Source organism: Oncorhynchus masou, chromosome 13 (assembly GCF_036934945.1).
Source record: "Oncorhynchus masou masou isolate Uvic2021 chromosome 13, UVic_Omas_1.1, whole genome shotgun sequence".
NCBI lineage: Eukaryota > Metazoa > Chordata > Actinopteri > Salmoniformes > Salmonidae > Oncorhynchus > Oncorhynchus masou.
The window spans coordinates 84,791,595-84,806,029 of NC_088224.1; the positions used below are offsets into that span (position 1 = coordinate 84,791,595).

The window sequence follows — 14,435 nt, forward strand, 5'->3', positions numbered from 1 at the left end:
TATGGGATGGAGAGGAAGGGGACAGAGGTATGGGATGGATGGGATGGAAGGGGGACAGAGGTATGGGATGGAGAGGAAGGGGGAGAGGAGAGGAAGGGGACAGAGGTATGGGAAGGAGAGGAAGGGGACAGAGGTATGGGAAGGAGAGGAAGGGGACAGAGGTATGGGATGGAGAGGAAGGGGACAGAGGTATGGGAAGGAGAGGAAGGGGACAGAGGTATGGGATGGAGAGGAAGGGGACAGAGGTATGGGATGGAGAGGAAGGGGACAGAGGTATGGGATGGATGGGAGGAAGGGGACAGAGGTATGGGATGGAGAGGTAGGGGACAGAGGTATGGGATGGAGAGGAAGGGGACAGAGGTATGGGAAGGAGAGGAAGGGGACAGAGGTATGGGAAGGAGAGGAAGGGGACAGGAAGGGGACAGAGGTATGGGATGGAGAGGAAGGGGACAGAGGTATGGGATGGAGAGGAAGGGGACAGAGGTATGGGATGGAGAGGAAGGGGACAGAGGTATGGGAAGGGGACAGAGGTATGGGAAGGGAGAGGGGAAGGTATGGGACAGAGGTAAGGGGAAGAGGTATGGGATGGAGAGGAAGGGGACAGAGGTATGGGATGGAGAGCAAGGGGACAGAGGTATGGGGAAGGAGAGGAAGGGGACAGAGGACAGGGATGGAGAGGAAGGGGACAGAGGTATGGGATGGAGAGGAAGGGGACAGAGGTGGAGAGGAAGGGGGAAGGAGAGGAAGGGGACAGAGGTATGGGAAGGAGAGGAAGGGGACAGAGGTAAGGGGGAAGGAGAGGAAGGGGACAGAGGTATGGGAAGGAGGGAAGGGGGAGAGGAAGGGGACAGAGGTATGGGAAGGGGACAGAGGTGGGAAGGAGAGGAAGGGGACAGGGATGGAGGAGAGGAAGGGGACAGAGGTATGGGATGGAGAGGAAGGGGACAGAGGTATGGGAAGAGGACAGAGGTATGGGAAGGAGAGGAAGGGGACAGAGGTATGGGGGAAGGAGAGGAAGGGGACAGAGGTATGGGATGGAGAGGAAGGGGACAGAGGTATGGGATGGAGAGGAAGGGGACAGAGGTATGGAGAGGAAGGGGAGGGGACAGAGGTATGGGATGGAGAGGAAGGGGACAGAGGTATGGGATGGAGAGGAAGGGGACAGAGGTATGGGAAGGAGAGGAAGGGGACAGAGGTATGGGATGGAGAGGAAGGGGACAGAGGTGGGATGGGATGGAGAGGAAGGGGACAGAGGTATGGGATGGAAGTGATGCTGCTGTTGAAGCTCTGTTCTGTTTGTCTCTCTCACTCTCCTCTCACTCTCACTCACTCACTCAGAGCGTCCGTTGCATCACCTGGAGCGTGTGTTACCCATCCTACACTCTCTGGGTACCGACTCCCACCTGCTGGTCAAAAAGAACCTGGCCATGGAGGCCATACTGGTCTACCTGGGTACACACACACCAACACACACGCTAACGCACACACATACATGTGGTTACCGGGTTAAAACAGAAACAACTCAGATGAACAGTTTTTATCATTAGTTCTGTGTGGTTAAGGTTGGGCTTATGGCTTGCTAGAGCATTGCTGTAGGTGCAGTGTTCTGAGCAGCACCAGTTCACTCCCATTTCTGGGTGGATGTTGTATTTTATTTTATTGTGAGCACATATCCACGTTCTCAGGACCTTTTCAAATGTCTGGAATCTAAGTTTGTTTCTAGTGATCAGGCTGTTAACACACAATTGAATTGACTTCTCAGCTCTACTATTACCCCTATAGTGTTTCTGATTTGGTACGATCCGTCCCCCATAGCCAGTAAAGTGGATGTGTCCAAGCACGGGATGGTGAAGTTCCGGGAGGAGAGGAGCATTCTGGGATTGGGACTGAACACCGGCAGCTTCCACGACCGCTACTTCATCCTAAACACTGTCTCCCTCAGGATGTACAAGGAAGTGCGGGTAAGACACACACACACACACACACACACACACACACACACACACACACACAGAGTAATCGTCCACACACACACACACAGACACAGACAGAGCTAATCTGTCTGTTTTGTTTCCCTGTACCTCTCTGTCCTCTCCTCCTGCCTGGAGTAATCGTCCAGAGAGGGAATGGCAGGTGAAGAATCTGAGGGTCTATCTAGGCATCAAGAAGAAACTACGACCACCCACCTGGTCAGAACACCTCTCTGTCCTCTCCTCCTGCCTGGTCAGAACACCTCTCTGTCCTCTCCTCCTGCCTGGTCAGAACACCTCTCTGTCCTCTCCTCCTGCCTGGTCAGAACACCTCTCTGTCCTCTCCTGTCCTCTCCTCCTGCCTGGTCAGAACACCTCTCTGTCCTCTCCTCCTGCCTGGTCAGAACACCTCTCTGTCCTCTCCTCCTGCCTGGTCAGAACACCTCTCTGTCCTCTCCTCCTGCCTGGTCAGAACACCTCTCTGTCCTCTCCTCCTGCCTGGTCAGAACACCTCTCTGTCCTCTCCTCCTGCCTGGTCAGAACACCTCTCTGTCCTCTCCTCCTGCCTGGTCAGAACACCTCTCTGTCCTCTCCTCCTGCCTGGTCAGAACACCTCTCTGTCCTCTCCTCCTGCCTGGTCAGAACACCTCTCTCTGTCCTCTCCTCCTGCCTGGTCAGAACACCTCTCTGTCCTCTCCTCCTGCCTGGTCAGAACACCTCTCTGTCCTCTCCTCCCGCCTGGTCAGAACACCTCTCTGTCCTCTCCTCCCGCCTGGTCAGAACACTCTCTCTGTCCTCTCCTCCTGCCTGGTCAGAACACCTCTCTGTCCTCTCCTCCTGCCTGGTCAGAACACCTCTATCTCTCTCTGTAGTTGGAGTCTGACTGTAATGTTTCTTATGTTTCTCTCTCTCTATGTAGTTGGGGTCTGACTGTAATGTTTTCTTATCTCTCTCTATGTAGTTGGGGTCTGACTGTAATGTTTTTCTGTAATGTTTTCTCTCTCTCTCTCTATGTAGTTGGGGTCTGACTGTAATGTTTTCTATGTTTCTCTCTCTCTCTATGTAGTTGGGGTCTGACTGTAATGTTTCCTATCTCTCTCTCTCTATGTAGTTGGGGTCTGACTGTAATGTTTTCTATCTCTCTCTCTCTATGTAGTTGGGGTCTGACTGATGTTTCCTAATGTTTTCTATCTCTCTCTCTCTATGTAGTTGGGGTCTGACTGTAATGTTTTCTATCGTGATGTTTCTCTCTCTCTATGTAGTTGGGGTCTGACTGTAATGTTTCCTATCTCTCTCTCTATGTAGTTGGGGTCTGACTGTAATGTTTCCTATCTTTCTCTCTATGTAGTTGGGGTCTGACCGTGATCTATAAAAGTGAAAAACAGGAGAAACCAGAGAAGCAGCAATGGTGAGTCCCTGAATGTGTGTCCCTCTGTCTGTGTATGCTAGTGCAGTATGTCCAGTATATCTGGAGGCCTACTGAGCTACACACACCAGGTGACTAGGGGTCTGCAATGGGAGATCTTTCACAGACGAGAAGAACTCAAAATCCACTTTTTATTCTGGCTTTGACTCATCCTGTAAAAACACACCTTACATCCTGACCATGTCCCATGTCTATCTTGTGCTTCCTACTCATATTAGCTTGGCAGACTTGACCTCACTTGTCACTCTCGTGACCACTTTCTTCAGTCTAGCAATTTCTGGGCTTTGTCAAACCTCCACCCGTTATTTTGGATATCAGAAACTTTGCTGATTCAATAAACCATTAACTTTCAGGAAATAACACATGTTACATTATAATCCTGCATATCCTTTTCAATCCCATACCTCCGTTCCATCCCATTTCTCTCGCTATTTTGTTGTGACGCATCCGATTCCTAGCTGTCATCCCCAGAAGAAAACTCCACCCTCTCTGCAACCTGTTTGTCCTCAACTGATTTATCAATTTCTACTTCTGTTTGTCCTCAACTGATTTATCAATCTCTACCTTCCTGTTAGAATTAGAACCTTCATTCCCCCCTTAAATTCTTCCTCTTCCTCCTCGCTACTTTGCTTAATTTTCCATTACACTCCCTCTCCTATTGAACTCCCATTTCATTCTCCAGCACGCCCTCGGCGACCTCAATCGCAGTCTCACCCTAGCCCGTTCCCCCTTCCTTGCTCTACCACAACTGCCCCCATAGCCATATTGCTCTCCTTTCCTATTTTCCCCACCACATCTGCCCACCTTCTCCTGAACCCTAAGCGTGTTCATCCCTTCTCCTGAACCCGTAGCCTGTTCATCCCTTCTCCTGAACCCGTAGCCTGTTCATCCCTTCTCCTGAACCCGTAGCCTGTTCATCCCTTCTCCTGAACCCGTAGCCTGTTCATCCCTTCTCCTGAACCCGTAGCCTGTTCATCCCTTCTCCTGAACCCGTAGCCTGTTCATCCCTTCTCCTGAACCCGTAGCCTGTTCATCCCTTCTCCTGAACCCGTAGCCTGTTCATCCCTTCTCCTGAACCCGTAGCCTGTTCATCCCTTCTCCTGAACCCGTAGCCTGTTCATCCCTTCTCCTGAACCCGTAGCCTGTTCATCCCTTCTCCCTGAACCCGTAGCCTGTTCATCCCTTCCTCCTGAACCCGTAGCCTGTTCATCCCTTCTCCTGAACCCGTAGCCTGTTCATCCCTTCTCCTGAACCCGTAGCCTGTTCATCCCTTCTCCCTTCTCCTGAACCCGTAGCCTGTTCATCCCTTCTCAGTGGTGCTTTAGCTGCTATCCAGGCTCTGTTCTCTGGACATTTACTCACCAAATGCCCCCTTCCACACCCAAAGCATTTAATTGATTCAGTGGAAGTGTAGAACACTCCATCCCTAGCAGCCAACGTGATGTACAGAGCTGTCTGTGTCGTAACTTCATGGCTGTGTCAATGTTGTGTAGTTTATCTGATAGAGAAAGTGGACTTGTTGAGGGTGTGACTCAGTGTGGGTCTGGTGACATCATCGCTGAGGTGTGAAACGCTCTCGACTCTAATCACTGACTCGTTTAAATTAGGACTCACTCTGTGTTGACGCCCAGGGGACTTTCACCAGGCAGTGTGTGAGATAGGGAGGTTGGGGGATGGGATTGTGCACTAGGCCTACTTACCTAAGTCTCTGTCTCACTCTCTCCCTCTTCTCTAATAAATAAGCATCAATATGGGTTGTATTTAGATGGTGTTTGTTCTTCACTGGTTGCCCTTTTCTTGTGGAAACAGGTCACAAATATTGCTGCTGTGATGGCACACTGTGGAATTTCACCCAGTAGATTTGGGAGTTAATCAAAATTGGGTTTGTTTTTTAAAATCTTTGTAGATCTGTGTAATCTGAGGGAAATACGTGTCTCTAATATGGTCATACATTGGGCAGGAGGTTAGGAAGTGCAGCTCAGTTTCCACCTCATTTTGTGGGCAGTGAGCACATAGCCTGTCTTCTCTTGAGAGCCATGTCTGCCTACGCGGCATTTCTAAATAGCAAGGCTATTCTCACTGAGTCTGTATATAGTCAAAGCTTTTCTTAAGTTTGGGTCAGTCACAGTGGTCAGGTATTCTGTCTCTGTGTACTCTCTGTTTAGGGCCAAATAGCATTCTAGTTTCCTCTGTTTTCTTGTTAATTATTTCCAAAGCATCAAGTAATTATCTTTCTGTTTTCTCATGATGTGGTTGGGTCTGTGTTGCTGTCCTGGGGCTCTGTGGGGTCTGTTTGTGTTTGTGAACGGAGACTCGGGGACTCTGGGACTCTTCTTGAGGTTAATCTCTCTACTCTCTCTCCCTCCTCTCTGCTTCTCCTCTCTCTCCCTCCTCTCTCTCCCTCCTTCCTCTCTATCTCCCTCCTCTCTCTCTCTTTCTCCTCTCCCCTCTCTCTTTCCATCCTCCCTGTAGGTATCTGTGTTGTGACACTCAGACAGAGATGAGGGAGTGGTTCTCCACCTTCCTCAATGTCCAGGTGAGAGGACACATACTACTGTCTGTCACACTGGTTATTATGATTTCCTGTTCTGATTCACCCTCTCTCTCTCTCTCTCTCTCTCTCTCTCTCTCTCTCTCTCTCTCTCTCTCTCTCTCTCTCTCTCTCTCTCTCTCTCTCTCTCTCTCTCTCTCTCTCCCTCTCTATCCCCCCCTCTCAATTTTATCGCTTTCTCTCCCTCTCTATCCCTCTCTCTCTCTCTATTCCCCTCTCTATCCCTCTTTCTCTATCATCACTCTCTATATCCTCCTCTCTATCACTCTCTCTCTATCCCTCTCTCTCTCTCAATTCTCTATCCCCCTCTCTTTATCCCCCTCTCTCTCTCAATTCTCTATCCTTCTCTCCTTATCTATCCTTTCTCTCTCTCTATCCCCCCTACTTTCTCATTCTCCCCTCTCTCTCCCGCTCTCTCTATCCCTCTCCTCTCCCTCTCTATCCCTCTTCTTTCCCCCTCTCTCCCCCCTCTCTCACCCTCTCTCTCCCGCCTCTCTCTATCCCTCTTCTTTCTCCCTCTCTCCCCCCTCTCTCACCCTCTCTCTCCCGCCTCTCTCTATCCCTCTTCTTTCTCCCTCTCTCCCCCTCTCAGTATGATGGTAACGTGTGGCCAGTGGATGCAGCACAAACACGTGTGACCCGTGCGTTGCCGGTGGATACGCGTCATGGTAACGTGGCATTGATTCCGTTGCGCGGCAGCGAGAATGAGATGAGGAACAGCGTTGCAGCTTTCACCGCCGACCCGCTTGGCGTGAGTCAATCCTCCAATCACTGGGGCCAATCCAAGGTTGTGGGCCTATCAGAGACCTCCATGCTGACACAGCCCCTCCCCCCAGCCCTGTCCTGAGTCCCATGATGCAGTGTGTGTGTGGTCAGGAGGGGGGTGGAGTTGACCCTGTGGTCAGGATGGATAACCTCTGAACTCTGATTAACCCTGATTACGCTTATCGCAACCCCTACACAGAGAGAGAGAGATTCCAATTGGCTATATTAAAACTGTTTCATTTGATCCTGAGTGTAGGTTATGTCCCTGACATCTGGAATCAAGGACTCATAACCCCAGTCTTTAAGAACAGAGACAGATTTGACCCTAACAATTACAGAGGCATTTGTGTGAACAGTAACCTGGAGAAGGTTTTCTGTAGTATGATAAATGTAAGACTTCTAAACTTCCTTAATAAGCACAATGTCTTGAGTAAAAGCCAAATAGGATTTATACCAAAACATCACATGGCTGATTATATTTCCACCCTACACACCCTGGTAGATAAACATGTCTACCAAAATAATACCAAAACATCGGACAACTGATTATATTTCCACCTACACACCCTGGTAGATAAACATGTCTACCAAAATAATACCAAAACATCGGACAACTGATTATATTTCCACCCTACACACCCTGGTAGATAAACATGTCTACCAAAATAATACCAAAACATCGGACAACTGATTATAAACATTGATAAACATGTCTACCAAAATAATACCAAAACATCGGACAACTGATTATATTTCCACCCTACACACCCTGGTAGATAAACATGTCTACCAAAATAATACCAAAACATCGGACAACTGATTATATTTCCACCCTACACACCCTGGTAGATAAACATGTCTACCAAAATAATACCAAAACATCGGACAACTGATTATATTTCCACCCTACACACCCTGGTAGATAAACATGTCTACCAAAATAATACCAAAACATCTCACAACTGATCATATTTCCACCCTACACACCCTGGTAGATAAGCATGTCTACCAAAATAATACCAAAATATACGCTTGCTTTATCGACTTGCAATAAGCATTTGATTCTATTTGGCAAACATGCACTCTTCAATATTTACATTAATGAATTGGCCACTATTCTAGAAATATCCTTAGCCCCTGGTGTTAGTCTCCACAATTCAGATAAATGCCTACTCTTAGCAGATGACCTATGCCTGCTGTCACCCACAGCACATGGCCTACAGCAGAGCCTGGACCTGCTAGAGCAGTAGTACCAGACCTGGGCCCTGGCAGTAAACCCCAAAAACACAAAAATAATGATTTTACAGAGAAGATCCAGATCTCAGGGAATTAGACCAAAGTTCTCAATTGGTACAAAATTCAAAAGCAAATTCAAATTGAAATACCTATTAAAATTTGGCTAAAACGAATTGAATATGTCATTGACCCAATTGCACTTTATGGCAGGGAGGTGTGGGGTCCACTTGCAAAACAAGATTTCATCAAATGGGACAAACACCCCATTGAAACCCTGCATGCAGAGTTCTGTAAGATTATCCTACATGTCCAGAGGAAAACTACAAACAATGCATGCAGGGCAGAATTAGGCCAATATCCACAAATAATAATAAACTCAAAAAAGAGCAATTAAGTTTTGGAAACATCTAAAATGCAGTGACCCCCTCTCATATCATTACCAAGCCCTGCAATGCCAAGAGCTGAGCAAAGAAAAGAGTCCCCTCATCCAGCTGGTCCTGGGGCTGAGTTCACAAACCTGTTCTACTAACACACTGAAGCCTCAGTCCCCTCATCCAGCTGGTCCTGGGGCTGAGTTCACACACCTGTTCTACTAACACATTGAAGCCTCAGTCCCCTCATCCAACTGGTCCTGGGGCTGAGTTCACAAACCTGTTCTACTAACACACTGAAGCCTCAGTCCCCTCATCCAACTGGTCCTGGGGCTGAGTTCACAAACCTGTTCTACTAACACACTGAAGCCTCAGTCCCCTCATCCAGCTGGTCCTGGGGCTGAGTTCACACACCTGTTCTACTAACACACTGAAGCCTCAGTCCCCTCATCCAGCTGGTCCTGGGGCTGAGTTCACTAACCTGTTCTACTAACACACTGAAGCCTCAGGACCAGAACATCCAATCAATCAGGATAAACCAAATTACAGCACAGTCAAAACAAAACTATATTGCTTATTGGGACACACAAGCACAAACACAAAGCGAAATGCAGTGCTATCTGGCCCTAAATCGACAGTACACCGTGCTAACTATTTGACCATGGTTACTGATCAAAACCTTGACAAAGTGCAGGCTCATTGAGCATAGCCTTGCCATTGAGATGGGTAGACAGGAAAACCTAGAGGAAAGGCTTTGCAACCACAGAGTATAATTTTCCTAAATTTGAAACCCTTATTCAAGAGGGAGAGCAGGAGAGAGAGCGGGAGAGAGAGCGGGAGAGAGAGCGGGAGAGAGAGCGGGAGAGAGCGGGGAGAGCGGGGAGAGAGCGGGAGAGAGAGAGAGAGCGGGAGAGAGAGAGAGAGCGGGAGAGAGAGAGAGCGGGAGAGAGAGAGGGAGAGAGAGCGGGGAGAGAGCGGAGAGAGAGCGGGGAGAGAGCGGGGGAGAGAGCGGAGAGAGAGCGGGGGAGAGAGCGGGAGAGAGCGGGAGAGAGAGAGCGAGAGAGAGAGAGCGGGAGAGAGAGAGAGAGCGGGGAGAGAGAGAGAGCGAGAGAGAGCGAGCGGGAGAGAGAGAGAGAGAGAGAGAGAGCGGGGAGAGAGAGAGAGAGAGCGGGAGAGAGCGGGGAGAGAGAGAGCGGGAGAGAGAGAGAGAGAGAGAGAGCGGGGAGAGAGAGAGAGGAGAGAGAGAGAGAGAGGGAGAGAGAGAGAGCGGGAGAGAGAGAGAGCGGGAGAGAGCGGGAGAGAGCGGGAGAGAGAGAGAGAGCGGGAGAGAGAGAGAGCGGGAGAGAGAGTTAGGGAGGGGGAGGGAGATGGATGGAGGGAGGGAGGGAGGGGTAATTCATGGAGCTTTTTTTTTCATCAGGTGTGTGTGTGTTCTGGATATAGTGATCATACATTTAAGCAATAAGGCACGAGGGGCTGTGTTATATGGCCAATATATCACAGCAAAAGGCTGTTCTTAGGCACTACACTAATGTACCCTTAGCTGTGGTACATTGGTCATATATCACAAACCCCTATTATAACTGGTTACCAACGTAATTAGAGGAGCACAAATAAATGTTTTGTCATAGCCATGGTATACGGTCTAATATACCACGGCTGTCAGCCAATCAACATTCAGGGCTCAAACCACCCAGTTTATAATGTTTTCTACGTACCCCTCTGACCCTGTGCAATTGTGTGTAGGCTTGCTGTGTCTCTGTGTCTTGCTGTGTCTCTGTGTCTCTGTCTTGCTGTGTCTCTGTGTCTCGCTGTCTCACTGTGTCTCGCTGTCTCACTGTGTCTCGCTGTCTCACTGTGTCTCGCTGTCTCGCTGTCTCGCTGTCTCACTGTGTCTCGCTGTCTCGCTGTCTTATTGTGTGTCTGTGTCTTGCTGTGTGTCTCTGTCTTGCTGTCTCGCTGTGTCTCTGTGTCTTGCTGTGTGTCTGTGTCTTGCTGTCTCTGTGTCTTGCTGTCTCTGTGTCTTGCTGTCTCTGTGTCTTGCTGTCTCTGTGTCTTGCTGTCTCTGTGTCTTGCTGTCTCTGTGTCTCGCTGTGTCTCGCTGTCTCTGTGTCTTGCTGTCTCTGTATCTTGCTGTGTCTCGCTGTGCCTGTGTCTCGCTGTGTCTCTCCTGCTGTGTCTGTGTGTTGCTGTCTCTGTGCGTGGCTGTGTCTTGCTGTCTCTGTGTCTTGCTGTGTGTCTGTCTTGCTGTATGTCTGTGTCTCGCTGTCTTGCTGTGTCTCGCTGTGTCTCGCTGTCTTGCTGTGTCTCGCTGTGTCTCGCTGTCTTGCTGTGTCTTGCTGTGTCTCGCTGTCTTGCTGTGTCTCGCTGTGTCTTGCTGTGTCTCGCTGTCTTGCTGTGTCTCGCTGTCTTGCTGTGTCTCGCTGTCTTGCTGTGTCTCGCTGTGTCTTGCTGTGTCTCGCTGTCTTGCTGTGTCTCGCTGTCTTGCTGTGTCTCGCTGTCTTGCTGTGTCTCGCTGTCTTGCTGTGTCTCGCTGTGTCTCGCTGTCTTGCTGTGTCTTGCTGTGTCTCGCTGTGTCTCGCTGTGTCTTGCTGTGTCTCGCTGTCTTGCTGTGTCTCGCTGTGTCTCGCTGTCTTGCTGTGTCTCGCTGTCTTGCTGTGTCTCGCTGTCTTGCTGTGTCTCGCTGTCTTGCTGTGTCTCGCTGTCTTGCTGTGTCTCGCTGTCTCGCTGTGTCTCGCTGTGTCTCGCTGTGTCTCGCTGTGTCTCGCTGTGTCTCGCTGTCTTGCTGTGTCTCGCTGTGTCTCGCTGTCTCGCTGTGTCTCGCTGTCTCGCTGTCTTGCTGTGTCTCGCTGTCTCGCTGTGTCTCGCTGTGTCTCGCTGTCTTGCTGTGTCTCGCTGTGTCTCGCTGTCTTGCTGTGTCTCGCTGTCTCGCTGTGTCTCGCTGTCTTGCTGTGTCTCGCTGTCTTGCTGTGTCTCGCTGTGTCTCGCTGTCTTGCTGTGTCTCGCTGTCTTGCTGTGTCTCGCTGTCTTGCTGTGTCTCGCTGTCTCGCTGTGTCTCGCTGTGTCTCGCTGTCTCGCTGTGTCTCGCTGTCTTGCTGTGTCTCGCTGTCTTGCTGTGTCTCGCTGTCTGTGTCTGTCTTACTGTGTGTCTGTGTCTTGCTGTGTGTCTGTGTCTCGCTGTGTGTCTGTGTCTCGCTGTGTGTCTGTGTCTCGCTGTGTGTCTGTGTCTCGCTGTGTGTCTCGCTGTGTCTCACTTTCTTGCTGTGTCTCGCTGTGTGTCTGTGTCTCGCTGTGTGTCTGTGTCTCGCTGTGTGTCTGTGTCTCGCTGTGTGTCTGTGTCTCGCTCTGTGTCTGTGTCTCGCTCTGTGTCTGTGTCTCGCTGTGACCTGGCTGATGGCAAACAGGTTGGTGAATCCATATATAACACTGACTGTGTGTGACATAGCTGTTAGCACTCACCATTACACTTGACAGAGTTCATGTCAGCCAGTCTGAATAAATGAATCTCTCCCTCCCTCCCCCCTCCCCCTCTCTCTCTCCTTCCCTCTACTCTCCCTCCCTCTACTCTCTCTCTCCCTCCTGCCACCCCCCCTCTCTCTACCTATACCCCCCTCTCTCTCTACCTATCCCCCCTCTCTCTCTTCCTATACCCCCCCTCTCTCTCTCTTCACCCCCCCGCTCTCTCTCTTACTCCACCCCCTCCCTCCCCCTCCACCCCTCTCTCCCTCACTCCACTCCCCCTCTCTCTCTTTCCCTCCACTCCCTCTCTCCCTCTCCCTCTCCCTCCACCCCCATTCTCTCTCCCCCGCCACCCCCTCTCTCTCTCTCCTTCCACCCCCTCTCTCTCCCTATACCCCCTCTCTCTCTCCCTATACCCCCTCTCTCTCTCCCTATACCCCCCTCTCTCTCCCTATACCCCCCCCTCTCTCTCCCTATACCCCCCCTCTCTCTCCCTATACCCCCTCTCTCTACCCCCCTCTCTCTCCCTATACCCCCCTCTCTCTCTCTCTCTCTCTCTCCTCTTACCCCCTCCCCCTCTCTCTCTCTCTCTTCACCTCCCCCTCTCTCTCTCTTCACCTCCCTCTCTCTCCCTCCCCCTCTCTCTCACCCTCCACCCCCCCCTCGCTCCTCTCTCACCCGCCCCCTCTCTCTGTCCCCCTCCACCCCCCCTCGCTCCTCTCTCTCACCCTCCCTCCACCCCCTTCGCTCACCCTCCACCCCCCGCTCTTACCCCCCACCCCCTCGCTCCTCTCTCTCACCCTCCACCCCCACCTCTCTCTCTATATCACTCTGTCTCTCAGCTCTTTAGAGATGTCTGATAATGGGGCCAGACAAGGTGAGACATCATTATCTAATGTTTGTTCATGTGTAAGAGTGCGTGTGTGGTTATCTAATCATCCGTGTGTGTTTCATAGGGGAGAGACCACTAGCTATAGAACCCACAAACTCTTCAGAACATTCCAGTAATGCCCCTCCCCCCCCACACACACACACACCTGTGCCTATAAACTGGACCTCTAAGCAGGGGAAGCAGGTGTGTCATGAGGAGAGAGAGACTGTTACCAGAGTGCCTTTTACAACTGCAGTGCACCCTGGGATACATGGAGGGCCTGGAAGACGTTCCTGGTATAGACTGAGGGAGGGACAGACCTACAGACGGTTACTGGAGCAGCCTGACAGTACAGACTTTGTCTCTCTGAGAGGCCTGGAGAACCTGTGACAGGTGGGAGATAATGGAATGATCTTCACTGGCAATCCAGCCTTCAGTGTCCCCATATATCCCATAATAACTCTATCCCTTCCTCTAAACATGTCGATCTCCCTGTTTTTAACTCTCCCCCTCATCTACACCTCTCTGAGACTCCCCCATCTATAAAGTGTTCACCCCACTCCCCAGTGTTCTCCTTCCCTGTTTTCTAGACTTGTGTAATTATTTATTTCTCCAGCAGAGGGAGCAGCATATGAACATAAGGGGGACAACCATGACCATTATTCAACATTTAAGTTGGTTCCACTAGTCAAGAGGGAGCCATAGAGACGTGTCCAAGTTGATTTATGTAGTGACGTCATTACTCCCAACTCTAGGCCAAACCTGTATATACACACACACACACACACACACACACACACACACACACACACACACACACAGACCCTCATAACTGTTTTTGGACAAGAAAAGAAGTGCTCACTATGTTTACCATTTGTCTAAGACTGTGGTGTCCTTCCTGTCTGCTACTCTGTACACTTTAATAAATGTTTCAGTCAGAACTACATTCCTAACTCAGTGATGACATGTGGAGGGGTCCGTAAGGAGAGCATTATTAAACACCTGACCGTGTGGTTAACCAACCTGTTCTCCTGAGCTCACATTCTGTTTCAATGAGCACAGTGATGAGTCTGGTTTCACAACTGACTGACTGGTCAGAAAATGGTCTACTTTTCTGGGGACGCAACAACACGCACAAGTGGTGTATTCTCATGAATGTGAACCTAACACTCTCAATCATCATATTAAATGTAACATGACAGCTTTAACCTGCCTCTGTCTTATAACTGTATCTAAGTGAAAGTAACTTTTGTAAATTCTGCAGTTGTTCAGATGGTAACTGTAGGTATGAATTTCAATAAATAAAGTCAATGTTATTTGGATCTGTGTGTGTGAAAATATGTAGCACCCTCTGACACGACAGCCATTCCATTGTTTCCTCTGCGTCTGTTCTCTGAATGACAACCCAACTGTTTCCATAGTGCCCATCTACCCGTGGTCATCTGTTCTCTGAATGACAACCCAACTGTTTCCATAGTGCCCATCTACCCATGGTCATCTGTTCTCTGAATGACAACCCAACTGTTTCCATAGTGCCCAACTACCCGTGGTCATCTGTTCTCTGAATGACAACCCAACTGTTTCCATAGTACCCAACTACCCGTGGTCATCTGTTCTCTGAATGACAACCCAACTGTTTCCATAGTGCCCCTCTACCCGCGGTCATCTGTTCTCTGAATGACAACCCAACTGTTTCCATAGTGCCCATCTACCCGCGGCCATCTGTTCTCTGAATGACAACCCAACTGTTTCCATAGTGCCCATCTACCCGCGGTCATCTATTCTC

General features: G+C 50.0%; 1 protein-coding gene across 7 annotated transcripts in view; it reads left to right on the forward strand.

Annotated features, from left to right (window-relative positions):
- The window catches only part of LOC135553156 (arf-GAP with Rho-GAP domain, ANK repeat and PH domain-containing protein 1-like), a 106,534-nt gene extending 92,563 nt beyond the window's left edge, over positions 1–13,971 (forward strand). For 2 of the 7 annotated variants that reach the window (XM_064985306.1, XM_064985313.1), the window contains 8 exons: positions 1,339–1,452; positions 1,816–1,959; positions 2,105–2,189; positions 3,319–3,378; positions 5,869–5,932; positions 6,540–6,698; positions 12,621–12,655; positions 12,735–13,971. In XM_064985306.1, the coding sequence (XP_064841378.1) occupies positions 1,339–1,452; positions 1,816–1,959; positions 2,105–2,189; positions 3,319–3,378; positions 5,869–5,932; positions 6,540–6,698; positions 12,621–12,638 (644 nt within the window). In that variant the 3' untranslated portion in view covers positions 12,639–12,655; positions 12,735–13,971. The remainder of the gene's footprint in view (positions 1–1,338; positions 1,453–1,815; positions 1,960–2,104; positions 2,190–3,318; positions 3,379–5,868; positions 5,933–6,539; positions 6,699–12,620; positions 12,656–12,734) is intronic. The other 5 variants (XM_064985307.1, XM_064985309.1, XM_064985310.1 and 2 more) reach the window with 5 other exon arrangements.
- Positions 13,972–14,435: the final 464 nt, after the last annotated feature.